General features: G+C 40.4%; 1 protein-coding gene across 3 annotated transcripts in view; it reads right to left on the bottom strand.

Annotated features, from left to right (window-relative positions):
• atxn1a (ataxin 1a) overlaps positions 1-22,978 on the bottom strand; it is a 481,844-nt gene that overhangs the window by 16,521 nt on the left and 442,345 nt on the right. For all 3 annotated transcript variants that reach the window (XM_060849975.1, XM_060849974.1, XM_060849976.1), the window contains one exon: positions 10,478-12,443. In XM_060849975.1, coding sequence (XP_060705958.1) covers positions 10,478-12,289 — 1,812 coding nt within the window. In that variant the 5' untranslated portion in view covers positions 12,290-12,443. The remainder of the gene's footprint in view (positions 1-10,477; positions 12,444-22,978) is intronic.

Below are 22,978 nucleotides of genomic sequence, written 5' to 3'. Positions count from 1 at the left end.
TAAACTTTAACTGTTTGCAGAAGTTGGTGTGTGTGAATTGCATAATGTGTGTGAAACCTCGGGAAAAGAGCCTAATATATGTTGAGTGAAAATAAGAACTGGCCTTTTTGCACCTGTGATTTTTGGCAGACAAACCTATTGACTCTGAAATGTTTCCTGTAATTTTTTTGCGGGAATTGTGTTACATGTTGAGTGGAAGCAGCTTTTGATTTACTAAATGGCTACTTGCATGAGGAATACAATGATAATAGTCAACAGTGGAACGATGTCCTAGGTAGGTGTCAAGGCCTTTAGGAACTGATGAAAGAAAATTACATAGAAAAAGGATGAAGAAACACAGATGGAACAGCATGTAACATCAAGGACATTTAATTCCCAGCATCTGCATCACTCTGCATTCTTAGCTGTGCTTATGTGCACAACACCCTAAACCCAGAGGTGAACAGATATATGGATGCACCAAACTTAGAGTACAATTCACATTTCTCGAACCATACCATCTTTTCATCAGATTCTGAAACTACAGAAAACCTTTTAAACACACTCTACCTACAGCTTTAAACCATTAGCCAAAAATAAAACTGAGCAGCATATCACAAACAGTAAAGATGTTAGCCATGATACAGGAGAAACAATATGCAAATGTAAAGTCCAGACCTGAATATTAAAAGTGCTTTTTATTTGTTTTTGGGAGGAGGAAACTCTATTCTTCTTCCAAAAATCAGCAGATTAATGTATTTCTCATTATAAATGAACATTTCAGTTTGCTGTAACTTGCAAAACAGATAGGCTTGGAATTTCATTAAAGCCTACCTGTAGGTACAATCCGAGTGGAAGTGACAAAAATAGCACAAAAAGGTTTAAATCTGAGTCATAGCCACAGATTTACATGAGAGCTCGATGATCTTTACAGAACTCTGTGGCACCACCAATTCTCTTGACCCCTCCACTGTCTCCAAAATTGTATTGCTGCTTGTCAAACACCATGGAGGAGAAAGTGAGAGCAGATGCAGCAGATGCTGGAGATCGGAGTCAAAACGTGTGGTGCTAATAAAGCACAGCCGGTCAGACAGCATCCGTGGAGCAGGAGAATTGACGTTTGGAGCAAATGTTCTGATCAGGAATGTTCTGATGAGGAGCTTATGCTCAAAACATGGACTCTCCTGCTCCTCGGATGCTGCCTGACCAGCTGTGCTTTCTAGCGCCACACCTTTTGACTCTGCTTGTCAAACGTTATATACTGAATGAGCATAAACATCCTCCAAATTCTGAGAGAACTGAAGCCTTGTCCTAGCCCCGACTCCATTGCTCCCTCCCTGGCAACTATCTTAGGCTGACCTGTTTGCAACCTTGCTGCCATATTCGACCCAGGGATGAGCTTCCTACCACATATCTGCGCCTCTGTAAAAAATCTAACTTTTCTCTACTTTAACTTACCTGTTGAAGCTCTCATCCATGCCTTTATTATTGAGATTTAAATATTCTAATGAACTTTTGGCCATCCCTCTATCCAAATTTACATCAAGTCTGGTTCACCAACCAGTGACTGAGAGTGGCTGCCAGTTAAGCATTGATTTAGATTACTTACAGTATGGAAACAGGCCCTTCAGCCCAACAAGTCCACACTGACCCTCCAAAGAGCGACCCACCTAGACCCATTCCCCTACATTTTCCCCTTCACCTAACACTACAGGCAATTTAGAATGGCCAATTCACCGAACCTGCACATTTTTGGAGCACCCAGAGGAAACCCACGCAGACACGGGGAGAACGTGCAAACTCCACACAGACAGTTGCCTGAGGCGGGAATTGAACCCGGGTCTCTGGCGCTGTGAGGTAGCAGTGCTAACCACTGTGTCACCGTGCCGCCCACTGCTCATTGCTTCTTAGTTTAAAATTCTCATCAGTTTCAATGTTTTTCCAGGCCTCATTCCTCACCACTGCAGTTATCCTTGAGGTCTACAATCCACAGAGATCTCTAATTTTGACACCTTGACCCTTCATTGATTTTAACCACGTCATCACTGGTAACCATGCATGCAACAGCTGAAGCTCCAAACTCTGGAATTCCCTCCCTAAACACCTCTGCCACCACCTCTCTTTCCTCCTTTAAGATACTCTCTGAAGTCTACTATTTGATAGCTTTCAGTTACCTGCTTTAATCTAGGCATTGAGACTCACTACCATAATTTGTACAATAACACTCCTATGGTGGGACATTGAATTACAATAAAAGTTATGCACAAGAAAAATTAGTAGTTGGTTCAAAGTTCAACTCTTCTGACACCATCTACCCTCATAAAGCTGGTCATGCTTCGGGGTCAATATGTCAAGTTTCCTTTGACTCTGCTCCTTCAAGTGCTTCATTATTAAATTACATTCAGAATTTCAGGCAAATGGCAGCTATGGTCAGATTCATTTATTATTAATAACCTGTAGCTGCAGTAACTGGCGGTTCACTGAAGCCTCATTTTGGTCTGATTCTCATACTGATGTTACAATTGCCTTAAGTTCGGTAAGTTCAAAATTCAGTCACTTAATCTGACCTTGGAGAGCCAGATCCATGACAACAGTCAACTTAAACCACAATTGCAACAGCTAAAGAAACAGCCAAGCGTTTTATCAAGCCTATGGATTGCATTTTGTAATCATGAATTAATTCCTGTAATATAGTCATGTTACTGTCAGCAGTTGATTACAATCAATAACACTGATTGCAATAACTCATGAGATTTTATACACTGAAAAGGACAAAACTTTACCTCAACAAAACTGCCGTGACTGCACTGTAAGGAAATTGCACACACTAACGCAGTTTTATATTTGAGTTACACTTGGATAATAGTGAATCAACAGGGATTTACCATAGGTAATAAGTTCTTTTGAGCATAGCCAGTTACTGACTTTTTTTTTGTCTTTTTCACTTCATTTGTATGATTTTCTTCGACAATTTTTCTTATGAATTATCTATGGTGTCGTTGGTGTGGGCAAATGTCGTGATGAGAGCTTGAATCTAACTAACTCCCCGTGTCTGCGTGGGTTTCCTCTGGGTGCTCCGGTTTCCTCCCACAGTCCAAAAAGATGTGCGGGTCAGGTGAATTGGCCATGCTAAATTGCCCGTAGTGTTAGGTAAGGGGTAAATGTAGGGGTATGGGTGGGTTGCGCTTCGGCGGGTCGGTGTGGACTTGTTGGGCCGAAGGGCCTGTTTCCACACTGTAAGTCTAATCTAATCTAACTGCAGATGTCCAAATGAATTTCAAGCAAAATTAAAAATCACAAAGATGTTTCATTGTTACTAATCCATAGCTATCATGAAGTAACCTGCCATGATGATAATTAGAAGATTCTTCAGTGTCAATCAACTATATTGCTAAAATAACCTATAGTAAAGCAGTACAACTTGGGGAAAACACTATTATGACGGCATAACAGGTCATTTATTATGCTGCCAGACTTGATACTATAATGCTGAGAAACTTTAAAGAAAACAATTCTTCAAATTAAGTGAAACGTATAAGTTATATTTATTAATGTTTTAAGTTTGAATGTAGGAGTCATGTTCAGGAAGTTTACAGGCAATACAAAAATGGCTTTTAATTTTTTTGTTCATGGGATGAGGGTATACCTGATTAGGCTAATATTTAGCATCCACCCCTAATTACCCTGGAGAAGATGGTGATAGCTGCTTTCTTGAACTACTACAGTCCAAAGGGATAGGTATACCTACAACACTGTAAGGGAGGGAGTCCCAGGGCTTTGATCCAGCAATAGTGAAATAGTTACAAGTCAGATGGTGTGGACTTGAGGGGGGACTTCTAGGTGGCTACCCTTGTCCTTGCATGTGGAAAAGTTGTGAGTCATAAAGTGGTTTTGAAGGAGCCAGTGCTGCACACATCCACAACAGATTGTGCCCACTATGTGTCTGTGGCAAAGGTGGTAACTGGGGTGCCAAACAAGTGGGCTCCTTTATCCCGGATGATGTCAGGTTTCTTAAGTTTTGTTGGAGTTGCATTTAAACAAAACATGGATATTCACTTGAAGCATTGTAGGACTACAGACCAATAGCCCAATGTGGAATTTTACCAGAGAGTTCTTCCTTGGCTGGCACAGACACAAAAGGCTGAAAAGGCTCCCTTATGTGCCATATATATTCTAATTTATAACCCTTAAACCTGTACTAGAAAATACAAGTCCTATAAGCTCTTTGAAGTGAGTATTAAGTATGTATGGGATAATCAGTTGATAAAGGCGAATGTCATTATGAACATGGATATAAGAATTTATAATTGTAAAACGATACAGAAACGGTTACAAAACTATGATACCTGGAAGACAAGTCAGTGAGATAGGAAGCACAAATAGATGTGGCTTTTTATTAACATGTAGAAACATAGGTAAAGAAATTCACTCATTGAGTATGCTGCTATGGGAGTGCACCTAATTATATGCACATATGCACTACTCTATGTAACAGATTATTCTTTCACTTAGACATACTTCTTGACAACCTTTTCCATTATGAGTTCCAAGTTCCCATAAATAACTCATACTGCCTATACAAGTACATCAAACTCTCCTTTCAGGGGCATTTTAACACTGGGAGAAATTAGGACCACATACAGCCACATGAAGCAGGATTACAGTGTAGGAGATAACTAGCCACCAGGATACGTGAATATCAACTAGCCACAAAAAGACATGACCCACTCTCACTAGTACCCTTACATATGGATGAGGAAGGACACCACTTCGACTGGGACAACACATCCATCCTAGGACAAGCCAAACGAGAATTCCTAGAAGCATGACGTTCCAATCGAAACTCTATCAACAAACACATTGACTTGGGTCCCATTTACCACCCGCTGAGAAAAAGAACAGGAAATGACATCGCCACAGAAAATTACATCACCAAGGAAACCCAAGCATATAAATAGAAAGCGGGCTACACTACCAGTGCTTCATCTGGAGGCTCACGGAAGATGTTACCTAATATGTTGATGAAACGTCTGAAAACGAACCTTCCATCTCAGTGAGCAAACCTACATCCAGAACTACAACCTAAGCTACAAATCTTATCAAAACTCGATTACACTCATTTCTAGGTGACAAATGAGATATAGGGCAAGCTGAATCAAAAAAAGGATGATAGCCAGATGTCAGGGGATAATACATTTCAGATCCAGGTTCAATATGGAAGGTTGAGAGAGAGCAGTAAAAAAAAAATAAGAGTATGCAGAGACTGGCAGCTAGAAAAGTGGAACACAAAAGCATCCATGGGCATATAAATAGAAAATAAACATGGTACAAAAAAAAAGTGGGGGGCTGATTTTGGACCTAAAAGGGAGTTATCCAAATTAAAACACAGGAAGTATAGCTAAGGCTCTAAATGACCACTCTGTTTTCACAAAGAAAGAACATGCTGCTCAGGTATAGTGAAAGAGGAAGTTATTGAGGTGGTTCGTGGACTACAATTTGATAAAACAGATATTCAATAGGCTGGCTGCACCTAAAGCTGATCAGTCACTGGGGTTGAATCCAAGAATACTGAGGTAGGAAATTGAGGTAGCACTGGATATCATTTCTCAATCCTCCTTAGAATCAGGATTTGTGCCAGAAAACTGAAGAATTGCAAACGTTTACACACACTGCTAAGTGCTGGGAAAGCTTTCAGAAATTACAATTCAGAACAAAATTAATAGAGACATGACAGGCACGTTCGCATTAATTAAGGCAAGTGAGGATATATTTGTTAAAATCAAAGAGTGGTTTCCTAATGTAGTGAAGCTTTTTGATGAGGTAGAGATGGCGAATGAAGATTATGGTGTCGATGTAGTGGACAAGGACTTCTGTAAAACATGGGCTGATATGTCATATAAGAGATATTCGCGCAAAGTTCAAACTCATGGAAAGATTGGGGAAACAGTAGTGTGAATGCAAAATTATCTAATTTACAGCAAATAAAAGTAGTGACAAATGATCAAGAACATCAGAATTAGGAGCAGAAGCCAGTCATTTCAACTCTTGAGCCTGCTCCACCATTAAACCAGACCACAGCCAATCTCAATGCCAGATTCCTGTATAGACAAAGGAATGGTTGCAGGGTAGCTTGAGTGTGTAGTTAGTCAAAAAGTACTGCATTGGAAAAACACAGCAGGTGAGACAGCATCCAAGGAGCAGGAAAGTTGACGTTTTGGGCATAAGCCTTGATTAAAGACTTATGCCTGTAACGACAACTCTCCTGTTCCTTGGATGCTGCCTGACCTGCTGTGCTTTTCCAGCACCACTTTGATCTAAACTCTGGTTTCCAGCATCTGCTGTCCTCACTTTTGCCTAACCTTCATCACTGTTCATTAACCCACCAATTTTGGTGTCCCCTGCAAATTTACTACATTCACATCCAAATTATTTACATAAATGACAAAAAGCAGTGGACCCAGCACCATTCCTTGTGGCACACTGCCGGTCACAGACCTCCAGTCCGAAAAACAACCCTATTCCATCACTCTCCGTCTACTACTTTCTAGTCAATTTTGTATCCAAATGGCTAGTCCTCTCTGGATTCTAACCTTGCTGATCAGTCTATCATGGGGAACCTTGTTGAATGCGTTGCTGAAGTCCATATATAAAACGTCCACTGCTCTGCCGTCCTCAAATTTCTTTGTCACTTCTTCAAAAGACTCAATCAAGTTAGTGAAATGATTTCTGGAACAAAATTTCTTGAATTACAGGTAGTAACCATAGATGTGGTACTTTTGGATCACAATGGTTGTCTACTAGCTCTGCACACCACAGAGCTGCAATATATCATGCGCCTTGCCATCATAATTAATTAAATTCGGTTTTCAAATGTGGGTATCACTCAATTGATCCTCTACTCAAGGCTGCCACAAAGATTTTTTAATCAAAAAGGGAAGTGAGGATTACGGGTTAAGGGGAGGAAATCAGAGTTGCGAGCAGATCAGCCATTAACTCTCTGAATGGCACAGCAGACTTGGAGTGAATAACTTACTTCTGCTCTTACATCTTGGTCTTACCTACATCACAAATACCTTAATTCTTTGTTCTACTGTCTACCTCACTTTAAATCCCCCAACTTACTTTCTAAATTTCAGGGAATACAACCCAAGTTTGTATAATCTCTCTTTGTGAATTAACCACTGGAGTTCAGGCATCATTCAAGTAAATCCTTGCAGAACTGTTTGTCTCTCCTTGGATAACTTGGAGAGTGGAGAACATTAAACACACAAAAATGCTGAAGTATTATCATAATTGGTGCAGGACACAAACAGCAGGAAACAATGCTTTATGTGATCTGGACAGATGTGACAATGTATACCTTTGCCAGTTGTCTACCATAATATTCAAGGCTGGGTTCTTGACTTAAAGGAAGAAAAATGAAAGCTACACCAGGAAATTAGCTATGGAGAAGAGATTAATATTTTTATCAGGAAATAATGCATGAAAAGTGAAGGTGAGCATGTGATTGATAATTTTCAAGGCAATGCAAACGTAAAGTCTGGTTGAAGATTTGTAGCTCGGGTGTCCGTTGTTGTGGTTCTGTTCGCCGAGCTGGAAGTTTTTGCTGCAAACAGGAGGCTCCAATAGCACTGATGATGTTCCCTAGCCAGGGAACGAAACGTTTGCAGCAAAAACGTCCAGCTCGGCGAACAGAACCACAGCAATGCAAACTGTTTCATACACTAAGTTGAACAGTGAGAACTACAATTGTCTGAATATCAGATCATTTTAGCAAATCAATTGTGTCTACTGTAAAGGTATCAGTGTAGCCAAATTCTAGACTAGTTATTAACAGTATCGGCCTACTGGTGAGCACAAACCACTAGCCAAATTCAAACTCTCCAGTCCAAAATATTTTCCTATCTGCGTACAGACACATACAAGCAGATTTAGCATGTATTTGTTCTCAAATCTATAGCATTTCCAATGTCAATAGCATTTTCACTTAGATTCCCTACAGTGTGGAAACAGGCCCTTCGGCCCAACAAGCCCACACCGACCCTCTGAACAGCAATCCACCCAGACCCATTCCCCTCTGACAATTGAACCTAACGCTACGGGCAATTTAGCATGGCCAATTCACCAAACCTGTACATCTTTTGGACTGAGAAAGGAAACCGGAGCACCTCCATGCAGACATGGGAAGAATGTGCAAAATCCACACAGACAGCTGCCCAAGGTGGGAATTGAACCTGGGTCTCTGGCACTGTGAGGCAACAGTGCTAACCACTGAGCCACTGTGCCACCCTTATGTTGAACTCTCAGCTAGTATACTATCACATTTTTGGACATGAAAACTATCTAGAGGTTTGATGGATGAAGTAGGTTTATGTGAATGACTTTCCAGATTTGCAACCACATTCTGAACCCCTGACCCTACAACCCTTTGCAAACCACCTGTTCCCCTAGTCTGCAACTGACTTATGATTTACCCAGCCACAGACATTTTACAATCTTTCTGGTTTGTAACTTTCGGCAATCTTAGGTAAATTAAGCTGATTAATAATATTTCATCTTAAAATGTACTGTGTTTAATTGGCATGGTAATCCGGTGTTTTCTGTTGACCTCGGGGTTCACAGCTCTTTGCATAATCTACAATCCTCATCCCCGGACAGTAGTTACCGCTCCCCATAGACAGCTTTTGGAACCACAAGTACAAGTGGGGAAAAAAAAAGAACAATCTGAGGAATACTGCAAATCTAACATTGAAAAAAAAATCCTCAACCTGGGATATATAGAATCCACTGTTCTATCTGCAGAGGTTTCAGTCATCAAACAGCTCTCCGCAAAAATAAGCAAAACAACAAACTGGCTTTTTCCTCGATACTGAAGGGCAGTTCATATTATGAGGGTACATGCTATTGAAAACCTTGTTAAAGTTGCATTTTATGCCATGACTGTATTCATGCCTAAAATAAGTTGTCAAAAATTAATTTCTGCTTACTCCTCACTAGCACTTCCGTGTTTAACAGTTTCAAAATTTGTCAAACATTATACGGTATAATGAAATAAAGTACTGCAAATGCAGGAGATCTGAAATAAAAACAGAAACTGCTGGAAAAACATAAGTCTGGCAGCAGAGTGAGTGGAACAGAGTTAATATTGAGTCCACTAATGACTGTTCACCGGAATTCTCAATCATGATGCTGGAGTAAAAAGTGAGGAGTGCAGATGCTGGAGATCAGAGCTGAAAATATGTTGCTGGTTAAAGCACAGCAGGTTAGGCAGCATCCAAGGAACAGGAAATTCGACGTTTCGGGCCAGAGCCCTTCCTGATGAAGGGCTCTGGCCCGAAACGTCAAATTTCCTGTTCCTTGGATGCTGCCTAACCTGCTCTGCTTTAACCAGCAACACATTTTCAGCTCTCAATCATGATGCTGACTAATCTTATTTATTTTCAGTTATATTTACCATTTTTCTCTGCCATCTAAAGCACAGTAAATAACTAATGAAACCTAACGAGTCAAAGTTAGGTTCTCAACTTGTGTGTGACAAGTGAAAGTCCAACTACCAATTCCCACAGAGGGAATGACTTCTGTGACAACTCATTTTTACAGTATCAGTCATTGTATTTACCATGCCCAGGAATCATTCAACATAGTTTTTGTTGCAAATTAAAAATCTGGAGTTTTATGATTTCTTTCAAAAATATGGAAGGGATGGGGAGTATTAGCTCCAAAAAGTCCAGGTAAATCGAGTGCAAAATCAGCCCAAAAATAAATTATTTTGAACATCTCAAGCCTTTGTTACAGTAAAGACAAGCAACTAGCAAGTTAGACCAAATCTGAACCTGTAGTTATTTACACAGTACACAGGTACTACGGTTATAGAGCTCAGCATTTAACTCCATTTTTTAAAGCTACATAACAATAGAAGAACCTACAATATTGCTTTGCCGCAGTCCTAAACGGTGGATCACAAAATGGGTGTCGATTATGTCAATGGGGAATATTTTTGATCTGCCTTAAGACATCGGTGCTGTGGTATGTAATCTGTGGCAGCCTTTGGATCAATAATCCGTCTTCATGGGACCACTACCACGATGACTGCATCAGTCAATGTTTGCTTTCACTTTGTGCCCAACTAAAAACAAGAGACATCACATCCACAGGACATTAATACCTAATGATCCATGGCCTTTAAGAAAGTTTAAACCACAGTCTTTCCTCCTGAAAAGCAAGTTGAGATACACAAAGATCACATCAGTGCCACATGGCAGGTAGATCACAACTTGTGCAGTGACGTCTCTGATAAGACGTACATGCATTTTTTGACTTGACTGCTAACAGAATGAATGGGTAATTTCAGAGCCCGTTTTTTTCCTCAAATCTAGGTGGAATTTAATTTTGCTGATTCACCAGCTAGAAACAGTGGATGAATGCTCACAAAGTTGCTGTTCACTTCTAATCTCTGCAAAGAAACATACAAGCCTTCAGTAAATCTGGTCATTCCTACCTGTGTTCTGTGTTCTCCAACTGCAAACTGCAGGACAGCAAAGCTGGAGTTGTGACTGCCTTCAACACGTTCCACAGTACTAGAGTCAATCTTCAGGTCACTGCTGATTTCAGCACTTTGTATGAAGTCCTCTGTTTTCAAGTCTTCAACTCTTTTAAGCTCTCCATTAGCTAGCTGTATGATTGAACCTTTCATGAAGTAAGGAGGCAGTTGATTAGAAGCTGCAACAGGAGAGTTCACTGACTGTACTAATGGTAGGTGTACTTGGGCCTGTACAACTGTTGGGTGATAAGTTGGCTGAGTAACAAGCGAGTCAGGATGATAATTCTCACTTTTGGGACTGGCTGTGCTGGCAAATGGATGAGGCACTGCAGCAAACTGAGAAGATGTTGTTGCTATTGTAGATGTTATCCCCGATGCTTCAACTGCTGTACTGCATACAGGAATAAGGAGGGGCTGAGTGCCTGGGATTACAAGATGTTGTTGCAAGTTCCCATGGTAACTAAGTGCTTGCTGCTGACTGCTTATGTAACCAATAAGTGGCTGTTGAGAGCTAGGATACACAGCACTAGCAGGTAGTCCTATAGAGAGGTGCTCAGTGGGATTATGGGTAGTTTGGATGACAGAATGTGGAGAAAAGGCAGCTTTCCCATGATTTAAGTTAGTCTTATCATACAGTGCGACAGGAGAGCTGTCCCTGTCAATGGCCTGTTGGACTTCCAGATCTGTCGTAGTTGTGTGGCTATTGGGTATAATCATTACCGAGGCTCTAGGACCTAAAGATTCTTGTGCATTATAGTCAGCAGGACTTGGATGAACAACCCTATGGGTCCCGTGCCTTATTTCATAATGTCGAGAAACTGGTTTGTTTGCGGCTTTCTCCATGGTCATTTCTGTGCTGGGTGAGATGGCGTATCTCCTGCTTTTTTCAACTTCACCATTTGATACTTCCCTTCTTGGGACTAAATGTGGCCTGATGTCTTCAACTTTTCTTACAGATTCCCTTGATGCAACATGGTATCCAGTATCTGCGTATTGGAGAACCACCTGTGATGGGGTACTGACTGAGAGTGTATGCGGAATCAGAGAAGAGTGAGAGTGCAAATGCAGGGGAACTGTTGTAGGGGACAGGGGTCTAGTCACATTTGGAGATGGACTCGAAATTTGCACATACTGGTTTTGCACTGTAGGTTGAGGTGGAGTTATCATTCTGTGAGGCCTGACTACCTGCTGTTCAACCTTATGCTGGGATGGGCTACCCATACTGGCAAAGATTGTAGAGTAGGGTTCTAGATGGGAATACTGAGATGGAGTGGCAGAAGCATTTGAAGCTGTTGGGGAGATTAATGGGGAAGGGACAAATGCAGCAGGTCCAGCATATGGTCCGCTGTAAGGTGGCCCAACAAACTGGAAAGCAGCAGGCTGTATTGGGGCATATTCTATTGGTGATGCAGAAGGTCCTGGCTGAGCCAATGCTGAAGATGAATAAACAGCACGAAGATGTGTTACCCCTGGAGCTGATCTAACATTTCCAGGTGATGAATAGTCCACTGCAGTTGCTAGTGGTTTGTACAGTGGTAAGCCAGTTTCCACTGGTGTTTCTCCTGCAACCTTGCCTTGTCCATACCTCATTCCCACACTGCTTTGGCTGCTAGCTACATTGGCGAGCCATGCCAAGTTTTCACTGCGACTGCTCTCACTCACAGTAGCTGCTGCACCTCCTGCCTTCTCCGCCAACGGCAGGTTGTTAACAGGAAACTCCCGCTTTTTGGGTGGTAAACATTCATTGCTGCGTTCCTGGTTTGATTTCATTTTTAAAAGACTTGCTTAGTGTCTTTTAGGCTTTGATTCTAACTTGATAACTTGGATGTCACATTTATTTTCTGGCAGTTCATCCCAAAATGATCCAAGAACTGCATGAGGCACCATTTCCTCCAGCTCGAATTCTTCACAACCACTCTGGAATCTGAAATGTAAAGAAAGATTCAAAACCTCACATTGAGCAAACAGAACAATTCTAACTTTATAGAAAATACATAAATTAAAATCCTTGTGACATGAATAGTGTAAATATTCTGATTATATTGTACCCTAATCAGAAATATTTTACATTTTTAACCAGCTCAGCTAAAATTAAACCACTATTTTCGATCCATCTCCTCCCTCTTCTTTCTTCCATTTCCTCTCCCTCTCCCAAAATACCACCAGCAATATTAGAGGCAGGTGAATACAACAGACCTGTCACAGTGCATAATGCTTACTCTTCTCTGGAGTATTTCCTATTACTCATTCACAAAAATCAAAGTCTATTGAATATTAGGTTTTTTGAAGATAAAGACTTGATTCTGTAGAACTGTATAAAATCAGTTACAACCTGCCTAAAATACAGACTGAACATGCATCAGTTTTAAGTTGCAATATCGTTTTCATTTCCAAATTGCAGTTTGGAATAGTTTGTGCAGTTATGAAGCAGTACTTGGGTATGCAAATTGTCCCTTCAATAAAATATGGATATTTTCAGCTTATTTCAATTAAGTTTCAATAAAATTTAAATGCAGAGTTTCAGCATTCAGGAAAATCAGAGATTCAATATTTTCCCAAATTCACATTAATGTCCATTTGCTCAACACTAATGATGAATAAGACAGCATAAATTGCATCAATATAGACTATATAACATAATTCTACAAAATATAGATATTTTTAACTGGTGTTGTACAATTAATGCCTACAGGCCAATACTTATCTAAATTTAGCTCAAGAAAATGTCCTTTCCTGCTGAGACCAGTGATAATACAAAAATAGAGGCTGTAAATATTTGTTAATAATAAAGTCCAGTCTAAACTTATTTCAAATAACAGAAATGTTTTCCTTGCTCGATATTCACTACAAAATGATACTGTATATTCACTCAAGATCCATGCTTTGCAAAAATGAATTAGGTCAAAGATAGAGTGCAGCATACTTTAAGTTTAGTTCAAGCTATACTGAGAGGAACTAAAACCCTCCAAGATCAAATTATACTAATATATGCATAACAAAATTTAAGAGTATGACAAATCTGCTGCAGCTTAAACATGTTAAATAACAAACGTAGAACAACTGTGTTCTAGTGTAAGAATTAAACTTAAAATATTTCAACTTGGAAAGTCATAAGAGTCATAGAGATGTACAGCATGGAAACAGACCCTTTGGTCCAACCCGTCCATGCCGACCAGATATCCCAACCCAATCTAGTCCCACCTGCCAGCACCCGGCCCATATCCCTCCAAACCCTTCCTATTCATATACCCATCCAAATGCCTCTTAAATGTTACAATTGTACCAGCCTCCACCACTTCCTCTGGAAGCTCATTCCATACAAGTACCATTCTCTGAGTGAAAAAGTTGCCCCTTAGGTCTCTTTTATGTCTTTCCCCTCTCATCCTAAACCTACACCCTCTAGTTCTGGACTCCCCCTACCCAGGGAAAAGACATTGTTTACTTATCTTATCCATGCACCCCCCCCCCGCCCCCTCCCACCCACCCCCACACAGGAAATTACAACATTGGCCAACTGCAGTTATGGTGCATCCATGGTGTCTTAGAAAAAAATCCAATTTAAAAATAAAATTACTGCCAGCAGCATAAGGTCAGGAAGTCACCCATTTTATCCCCTGCATCACATACTGATAAATAAAGCAGCTTCATGGAGCAGGTGATACTGAGAATACAGCGGATGATGCCCAAAGACTTACTTTTACCACTAAACACTGTGAAGTCTGTCGTACATAATTCGTATTAAGAACAATTATATTTGCTCATTTCAAACATATTTTGCTTATTAAATCCAAGTTCTGAATACAAACATTTGGTCTCAATTTTTTACATTAAAACGTACTGTCATTTTCACTGTTGATTTCATTTTTTAAAAGTCAAAATTTGAAGAAATAGAAAGAATACAGGAATCTTCGAACAGTAAAAACATAAGGAGACTTGTAAGATTACTATCCGTGTAGCTTCTTCCTTTAATATCCTAGTATACATTCTATCAGGTCCCAGGGATTTATTAGTTCGGAGCCCCATTAGTTTTCTGAGCACTACTCCTCTAGTGAGAGTTATAGTCTTTATTTCCTTTCCTCCTTGATTATTTACGGATTTTGAAAGACTGTTAAAATCTTCTACTGTGAAGACTGATGCAAATTGTTTGTTCAACTTCTCTGCCATGCTCTGATGCCCCATTATTATTACCCCAGCCTCAATGTCTAGGGGACCCATGTTCAGTTTAGCTTCCCTGATTTTAATATATCTAAAGAAACATTCGTTGTCCATTTTGATATCACTTGAAAGTTTACACTCAAAGTTCTTACTTGTCATCTTGCCCAATCTTCTGGACACACAATATGACGAAGCTTATAAGTACCTTTTCTTTCAATTGAATGCTATCCTTAACTTCCTTGGTTAATCATGGTTGCCTTCTCACCTTCCTAGAATCTTTCTTCTTGACAACTTTGGTGTGATGCATTAACTATTTCCTTAAGCATGTCATTATTCTTGAACTGTCTTTACTACTAACCTCCTTTCCCAGTCCACTCCAGGCAGATCTCCCTCATTCCTTGCTAATCACCCTTATTGAAGCATATGTCAGTTGTTTCTGACCGAAGTTCCTCCCTCTCAATTCGACCATGTTATGGGACAACGCTTTCCTTGGGTATACTTTACTCTGACATTAGTTTTTGAAATGCACTCATGGGAAATGTCACTGGTCAGGCCAACACTTACTGCACGTCAATGTTGCCTTTGAGGAGATTGTGGTGAATTGGCTTACTGAACTGCTGTAGTCCATGTACTGTAGGTAGACCACAATGCCACTGGGAGGGAATTCCAGGATTTTGACCCAGTGTCATTGAAGAAATGACGATATATTTCCAAATCAGGATAGTGAATGGCTTGGAAGGGTTCTTGCTGGTAGTGTTCCCATCCATCTTTCATTCTTCTAGATGGAAGTGGGTTTGTAAGGTGCTAAGGAGCTTTGCTGAATTTATGCAGTGTAGATGGTACACACTACTGTTGCTGAGCATCACTGGTGGAGGAACTGAATTGATTTTGAACATAGAACATTACAGCGCAGGACAGGCCAATCTGAAGCCCATCTAACCAACACTATTCCATCTACATCCATATGCTTGTCCAATGACGACTTAAATGTACTTAAAGTTGGCAAATCTACTACCGTTGCAGGCAAAGCATTCCATACCCTGACTACTCTCCGAGTAAAGAAACTACCTCTGACATCTGTCCTATATCTATCAAATGCATTCAATTTTATGGATGTGGTGCCCCTCAAGCAGCTATATTGTCCTGGATGGTGTCAAGCCTTGAGAATCTTGTTTGAATAGCACTCATCCATCCAAGTAATCGATCACACTCCTGATTTATGCCTGTGAAATGATGGCAGGATTTCAGGAGTCAGGAGGTGAATTATTTGCGACAGTATTCTTAGCTTCTGACCTACTCTTGTAGTCATTGTACTGAAGTAGCAAATCCAGCTCAGTTTTAATCAACGGAACCCTTAGGATTTTTGATGGTAGAGGATTCAGTGACAGTAACACGATTGAATGTCAATGGGTGGAGGTTAGATTGTCTCTAATTGGAGGAGGTTATTTCCTGGCATTTGCATGAACATTACTTGGCACTTTTCAGTCCAAGTCTGTATATCGTTCAGATCTTGTCGCATTTGGTCAATGTCTGCTTCAGGATCTGCGGAGCTGCAAATTGTACCGAATATTTATCAATCATTTATTAAATTAATTGTTAGTGAATTGATTTTTATTAAACCTGCCTCATTACATATCACCAGATCCAAAATAGCCTGATCCATAGTTGAGTCCACAATACATTGTTTTAGGAAACTGTCCTGAATATATTCTAGGATGCTTCCTCATGGCCAATTCTACCAACCTGACTATCCCAATCATCCTATCCTCCTTGAACACTACTACTTCGCTAAGTAATTTTTATTCTGCAATATGTAACACGCACAGTCACAAATAAGAGCAGTCACTCTATTTTGCTTAGGAATTCTACTACTTTGCCAGAATGAGAAAGGAATACAAAGCTTTGAAGTTCACAGCTGTTTTATATTGCATTATGCTGTTAGCATAAGGGCTTTACATATAAATGTTATTTTATGTTTTATTCTCTCCTGAACTGAGGGCATTTCTGGTTTAGTCAGCATTTGTTGCCATCCCTAAGTGCTCTTGGTAAAGTGATAATGAACTACCAGCTCGAACTGCTGCGGTTCATGGGGTGTAGGCATCCCACTATGGTATTAGTAAGGGAGCTCCAGGGTTTTGATCCCGTGACAGATTCTTGTCGGTACACCAGGGCTAATTCCCCAGCTCTCCTCTGAAATTGTGCCATAGGATCTTGCACATCCGCCCGAGTAGATAGATGGGTCTCAATCAAACGTCAGCTCTTTGAATAGTATAACATATCCTCAGTAACCTCTAGAGAGTCACCGTTGGATTTCTGCATTCAAGTCCTCAGGTGAGTCCTGAATATATATTAATGGTCAACTGAACAAGCATACACTTCGTACCAAGTCAAGTTGAATCTAGTTACGACAGAACTTTCTTTTTTTTAATAACCAAGATTTCACAATCTGACCTATTTCTCTGCCATTACAGACCCTAAAGTAAATATATTCTGATGATAGCAGTAATGCTAATAAAAACGCACTTTAAATCTTACTTATTGAGACGAAGAAATTTTAAACTTTTTTGGTTCTTTGAAAGGCTTGTTAACCTTCTTTCAAAAAATGAATTACATCAAACTCTAAAGAACAAATCATAAAGACATTATTAACCACGTTCATTTTTAAATAATTCTTATTTAAGAAGACAACAAGGGTGGTTGATGAGAGCTGTGCTTCTTATTAAGCCTACAAAGAATTTAGCGAAGTGTTTGGCAGTATGCAATATAGCAGATTGTTCAGAAAAAAGGCAGTAGACCCCAATGGAAAGTGGGAAGTTTCTTAATAGTACTAGGGCCTTCGGTTACCATGATATCAATGATTTAGACTTAAAAGGTATGGGACATGGTTGACAAGTTTGAAAATGACAGAAATATTGTTTGTGCGGTTGCTAGTAAAGGAAAAAGCTATGGACTGCAAGAAAGTATCTATAGGCCAGTAAGATGGGCAGAAAACTGACAAATTTAACATAATCCAGAGAAATCTCAGGCAGTGCATTTAGAAAGGGCAAACAGAGAAGATGGATACACAATAAGTGGGAAAGTGCAGTGCAACAAAGGGACTTCAGAATGAATGTCCTCAAAACCCTGAAGATAGCAGATGGCTAAGGCAGCAGATAAAGAAAGTAACCTATTAGCTAGGACATAGATTCTAAGATGATGTAGATTACACTAGAAATGTATAAAATACTAGTTTGACCACAACTAGTGTCATGAAATGACAAAAGGAGGAAATGAGAAAGTCTACGGCCTTAAAACGTGTCCTTAAACATTTAGACTAAAATGTAATGTTGAATTATAGAACACATTTGCTGCACGCTAGAAACTAGACAGGCAGGGAGGGTAAGGCAATTAAGGACATTTGCCTTAACATCAGTGAATCTGTAAATAGGACACCGAGTGATAACATTCAGGGCTGTTCCTTTGTGAAATTGATAAGTGTTCGATTCTGACCTCGAAACGAAACTCGGTATCCATTAACTTTGCTCTCGAATTATTGTCCTTCACTGTTATCTGTTGAGTTCAGAACATGCAGAGCTTTTGTAAACTTTTTTTTAATAAAGAAAGCCTGATTGTGACAGTATAGCTTGGGTAAAGGTAGCCTACTTGTGATAGTTCAGCACAGTGGCCTGCTCGGGCTCTTGACGAGCTGATATCCGACTCCCCTGGGTTATTAGAATCCAGTGAGCCTGGCTTATAGGTATCAGTGTGACGTTGTACCAGTGATGCTATTAGTAAATAAAGGGGAAGACTAAAATTAAACTAAACTGTCTGTAACAGGTTTCTACACTACCAAAAGTACAATCTCCAGGACGAACCAAGAGAGGCTTGCAGGCTGAGTCCACAAAGGATTCCCTGGACCGTCTCAAATCTGTACTTTAACACTAGTATGCTAATACAGTTCTGAACAAATTACTGTACAGAAGAGGGATTGAGAATGTTGTTAGAAATAGTGAATTTTAGCTAAAAGATTAGATGTTAGAAGCTTGGGAGAAGAGTTTGTTGCGGTGTACCAAATTATAAGGGATCTAGATAAGACAGATAAGAAGAACCTACATCCTTTTGTATGAAGTTTGGTAACTGGTCACAACTTAAAAATAATTGGCAGAAGGATCAAAGGGAAGTCAAAGAGATTTTCTTTTTACCCAGAAGGCGATGGGGGTCTGGGACTCAGTACAAGAAATGGTATTGGAAACAGAAACCCTCACCATTTTTTTTTAAATAAAAATTTGAAGAGCAAAAACCAATGATCAAGACCTGGATTGTAGAATTGTGCCGGACAGCTCTTTGATGCCTATCACAGATCATGTGGCGTATTTTTGTGCTTTAATATTTCTACATATAATGTGTTTGTTATAAGGTTTTGTTTAAATAGTGAGTGGTGCTGACTATCGTGATAATAAAGATGGATCATTTTTCTCTTCCATCTGTTAATGTGCATAGTGCACTGCAGCCTGCAACTGCCTCCTTATCCTCAAAATGACCAAATGAACACTAGAAACAAATACTAAAACCGCGTTGTAAAACCCTGTCAAATTATAAATACGTTGGAAACCAGAATCTCAATAGAACACAAAAATCTGAATGACAAAAGCTCCTGGTAGTGTTTGCAGGGAACATGATATGTTTTATATATACAATATATATAGATTGTGGCGTTAGCCATTACTTGTACCACAGTCTTGAGTTTGACTAAATAGTGAAAACTTTGCTTGCATGATACAGGATATCACTGTCAAGACCCCCACTAATTCCTAATTGTTCAATTTGTTGTCATGTATGCCAAGCCAGCTGTTGTACTATATATAGAACATACTGTGAGGATATGTGTCATCACTTCACTAAGGTCACACGACTGATGGGCATTCAATAATCCACAACAGTAGAACTCATGACTCATTCATCAAAACAGGAATTCTATTGTGAGAGTGATACCATGGATAATTCAGTGTAACTTCATTATTATGTACTGCTGCAAACTTCTAACAACACTGCACAGTCAATAGAAACAAGTGGAAGTAAACATTTGCTGGTACTGTACTTGAGGTTTGAAACACAATGTATGATAACAATGAAGGTGAACTTGTGTAACTGTTGCAATAACAGCTAAAGTCAGCAATCACAGTTCTAACCGCTCCACTCATCTCCCCAAAAGTGGCACCTAATATTAGTGCATAGATCTCTGAAAATAGCAATTCTCTGGTACCTTGCTTTCTGTTCAAATGCGGGACTGTTGACAGACTTTACATATGGAGTAGTCAGAGCTAAAATCAATAGTGTCTGTACTCTTCAGCAAGGGGCATGGAATTACAGGTAAGAGGTGCATCTCAAGATCTCTCAGCACTTTTCTTTTCCTTTCTCTAAGGGCAGAGAGAACAACTGTGATTTCTTTCAGTTTTCCCAATTGAGATCAGCTGACCTAACAATAAACACAACAGCATGGCTGTGAAACTCTCCATTATATCTGATAACTGTATTGAGTTACGCGGAGCAAAATGAACAGTAGGGATTGGAGTTAGTGTGGTGTGGCAAGGAATGAAACAGCTGCAAATGTGTTGCTGGTCAAAGCACAGCAGGTTAGGCAGCATCTCAGGAATAGAGAATTCGACGTTTCGAGCATAAGCCCAAGGGCTTATGCTCGAAACGTCGAATTCTCTATTCCTGAGATGCTGCCTAACCTGCTGTGCTTTGACCAGCAACACATTTGCAGCTGTGATCTCCAGCATCTGCAGACCTCATTTTTTACTCGAAGGAATGAAACAGCGACAATATTCACCTACTGAACTCAGTCTTTACTAATCACAGCTGATGTGTGATTAGTTCACTGTGCTATAACAAATCACAGCATTCATTTGCTCATAAGTGACTCAAACAGCCCATGTTCAAATGCAGCAAGACCTAGACAATATCCAGATTTGGGCTGACAAGTCATAAGTTGTTAGATTTGCACCACACAAGTGCCAGGCAAAGGCCCTTTCCAACAAGATAGAATCAGACCATTGCCCCTTGACATTCAATGGCATTACTATTGCTGAATAGCCCACCATCAACATCTTGCAGATTACAATTGAACAGAACTGAACCAGACCAGCCATCACAAACAGTAGCTCAGTAACACCTTTACTCACAAGAGCCAGCTGGGTCCTAAAGGACATAGTTGGCCGACTGTGTCTGCAACAGATAATGATGGAACAGACAAGGGAACAAACCGACTGAAACTTGTCCTCACCAATCCACTTGTCACAGATGCATTTGTCTGTGAAAATATAACTGTGACTACGGTAGTCTCATTAGAGATGAAGTCCTGTCTTTGTGTTGTGTGGTACTACTATTCCATTAAATGAGATAGATTTCGATTATTTTGTTCCAAATACAACTAAGCATCAAAAAGTGCTGCTGGTCATCAGAGCAAAATTGTATTCAACTAAAATTGTGGGTATTCCCAATCTACCATTACCATCGAGCTGGGGGGATTAATCTAAGTTCAATGAAGAACACAGGGGAGAACCAGACTTGTTAAAAATTGAAGAGTCAACCCGATGAAGCTACAGCTCGAGACTACTTTAATATTAAACAGTAGAACCAGAACAAATGCCCACAACAAACAGGACAAATCCAACCTGGCCAATTACTAGGCCATCAGTCTACTCTCAATCATCACAGTGAATGTAATGTATCTTCTACAGTACTATCAAGCATGGTTTGCTCAACCACCTGATTACAGATGTACAGTTTGGGCTCCACCATGGTCACTCAGTTCCAGACCAGATTACATCCTTGGTTCATATATAGAAAGAGCTGAATTGAAGGACTGACAGGAGACTGACAGGAGACTGACAGGAGACTGACAGGAGACTGACAGGAGACTGACAGGAGACTGACAGGAGACTGACAGGAGACTGACAGGAGACTGACAGGAGACTGACAGGAGACTGACAGGAGACTGACAGGAGACTGACAGGAGACTGACAGGAGACTGACAGGAGACTGACAGGAGACTGACAGGAGACTGACAGGAGACTGACAGGAGACTGACAGGAGACTGACAGGAGACTGACAGGAGACTGACAGGCCTTGGCACAAGGTAGCATTTGAAGTGTGGCATCTAGGATTTCTTGCAGTAGTAAGTCAATAGGAATTAGGAGGAAAACTCTTCACTGCTTGGAATCATACCTAGCACAAAGCAAGATGTTCGTGATTAATGAAGGCCAATCATCTCAGTCAGAGAATCATTCAGAACGGAAACAGACCCTTCAGTCCAACAGGTACATGCCAAACATAATCCCAAAATAAGCAAGTCCCAGCTGCCTGCTCTGGGTCTATATCCTTCCAAAGCTTTCCGATTCAGGTATCTATCCCCAAACGTCTTTTAAACATAGTAATTGTACCCACATCCACCACTTTCTCAGGAAGTTTATTCCACACTCAAACTACCCTCTGTGCAAAACACTCGTCTCAGGTCTTTTTTTTTAAATCTCTCTCCTCTCACTTCACAAATGTGCCCGCTCGTGTCGAAATTTCCTACCTTTGGGAAATGACAGCTATCATCAACTCGATCTATACCTCTCATTATCTTATAAACTTCTATCAGGTCGCTTCTCAACCCAGGTTCGATTCCAGCCTCGGGCGACTGTCTGTGTGGAGTTTGCACATTCTCCCTGTGTCTGTGTGGGTTTCCTCCGGGTGCTCCGGTTTCCTCCCACAGTCCAAAGATGTGCAGGTCAGGTGAATTGGCCATGCTAAATTGCCCCATAGAGTTAGGTCAATTAGTCAGAGGGAAATGGGTTTGAGTGGGTTACTCTTCAGAGGGTCGGTGTGGACTGGTTGGGCCGAAGGGTCTGTTTCCACACAGTAGGGAATCTAATCCAATCTAAACATCCTACATTCCAGTGAAAAAAGCACCTGCCTTTATGAATCAAATCTTCCATACCTGGCAACATCCTGGTAAATTTCTTCTGAACCTTCTCCAGCTCAATAATATCCTTCCTATAACGAGGTGACAAAAACTGGACACATCACTGCAGAAGGCTCTCATGCCAACCATTTTCTGCTATTTCATCAATAATTTTACTTCCTTTATGAAGTCAGGAGGTGGCTTGTTCACTGATGGCTACACTACATTCAGCTCTCCTCAAATACTAAAGCATATACAGTTGTACAACACAGAAACAGACCCTTTGGTCCAACTAGCCCATACTGACCAGATATCCTAAATTAACCTAATTCCATTTGCCAGCTTTTGACCTAGATCCCTCTAAAGCAGGTACC

The sequence above is a fragment of the Hemiscyllium ocellatum genome, chromosome 34 (genome assembly GCF_020745735.1).
Source record: "Hemiscyllium ocellatum isolate sHemOce1 chromosome 34, sHemOce1.pat.X.cur, whole genome shotgun sequence".
Classification (NCBI taxonomy): domain Eukaryota; kingdom Metazoa; phylum Chordata; class Chondrichthyes; order Orectolobiformes; family Hemiscylliidae; genus Hemiscyllium; species Hemiscyllium ocellatum.
The sequence above is the reverse complement of the archived record's forward strand: the minus strand, read 5'-3'. Positions and strand labels throughout refer to the sequence as shown.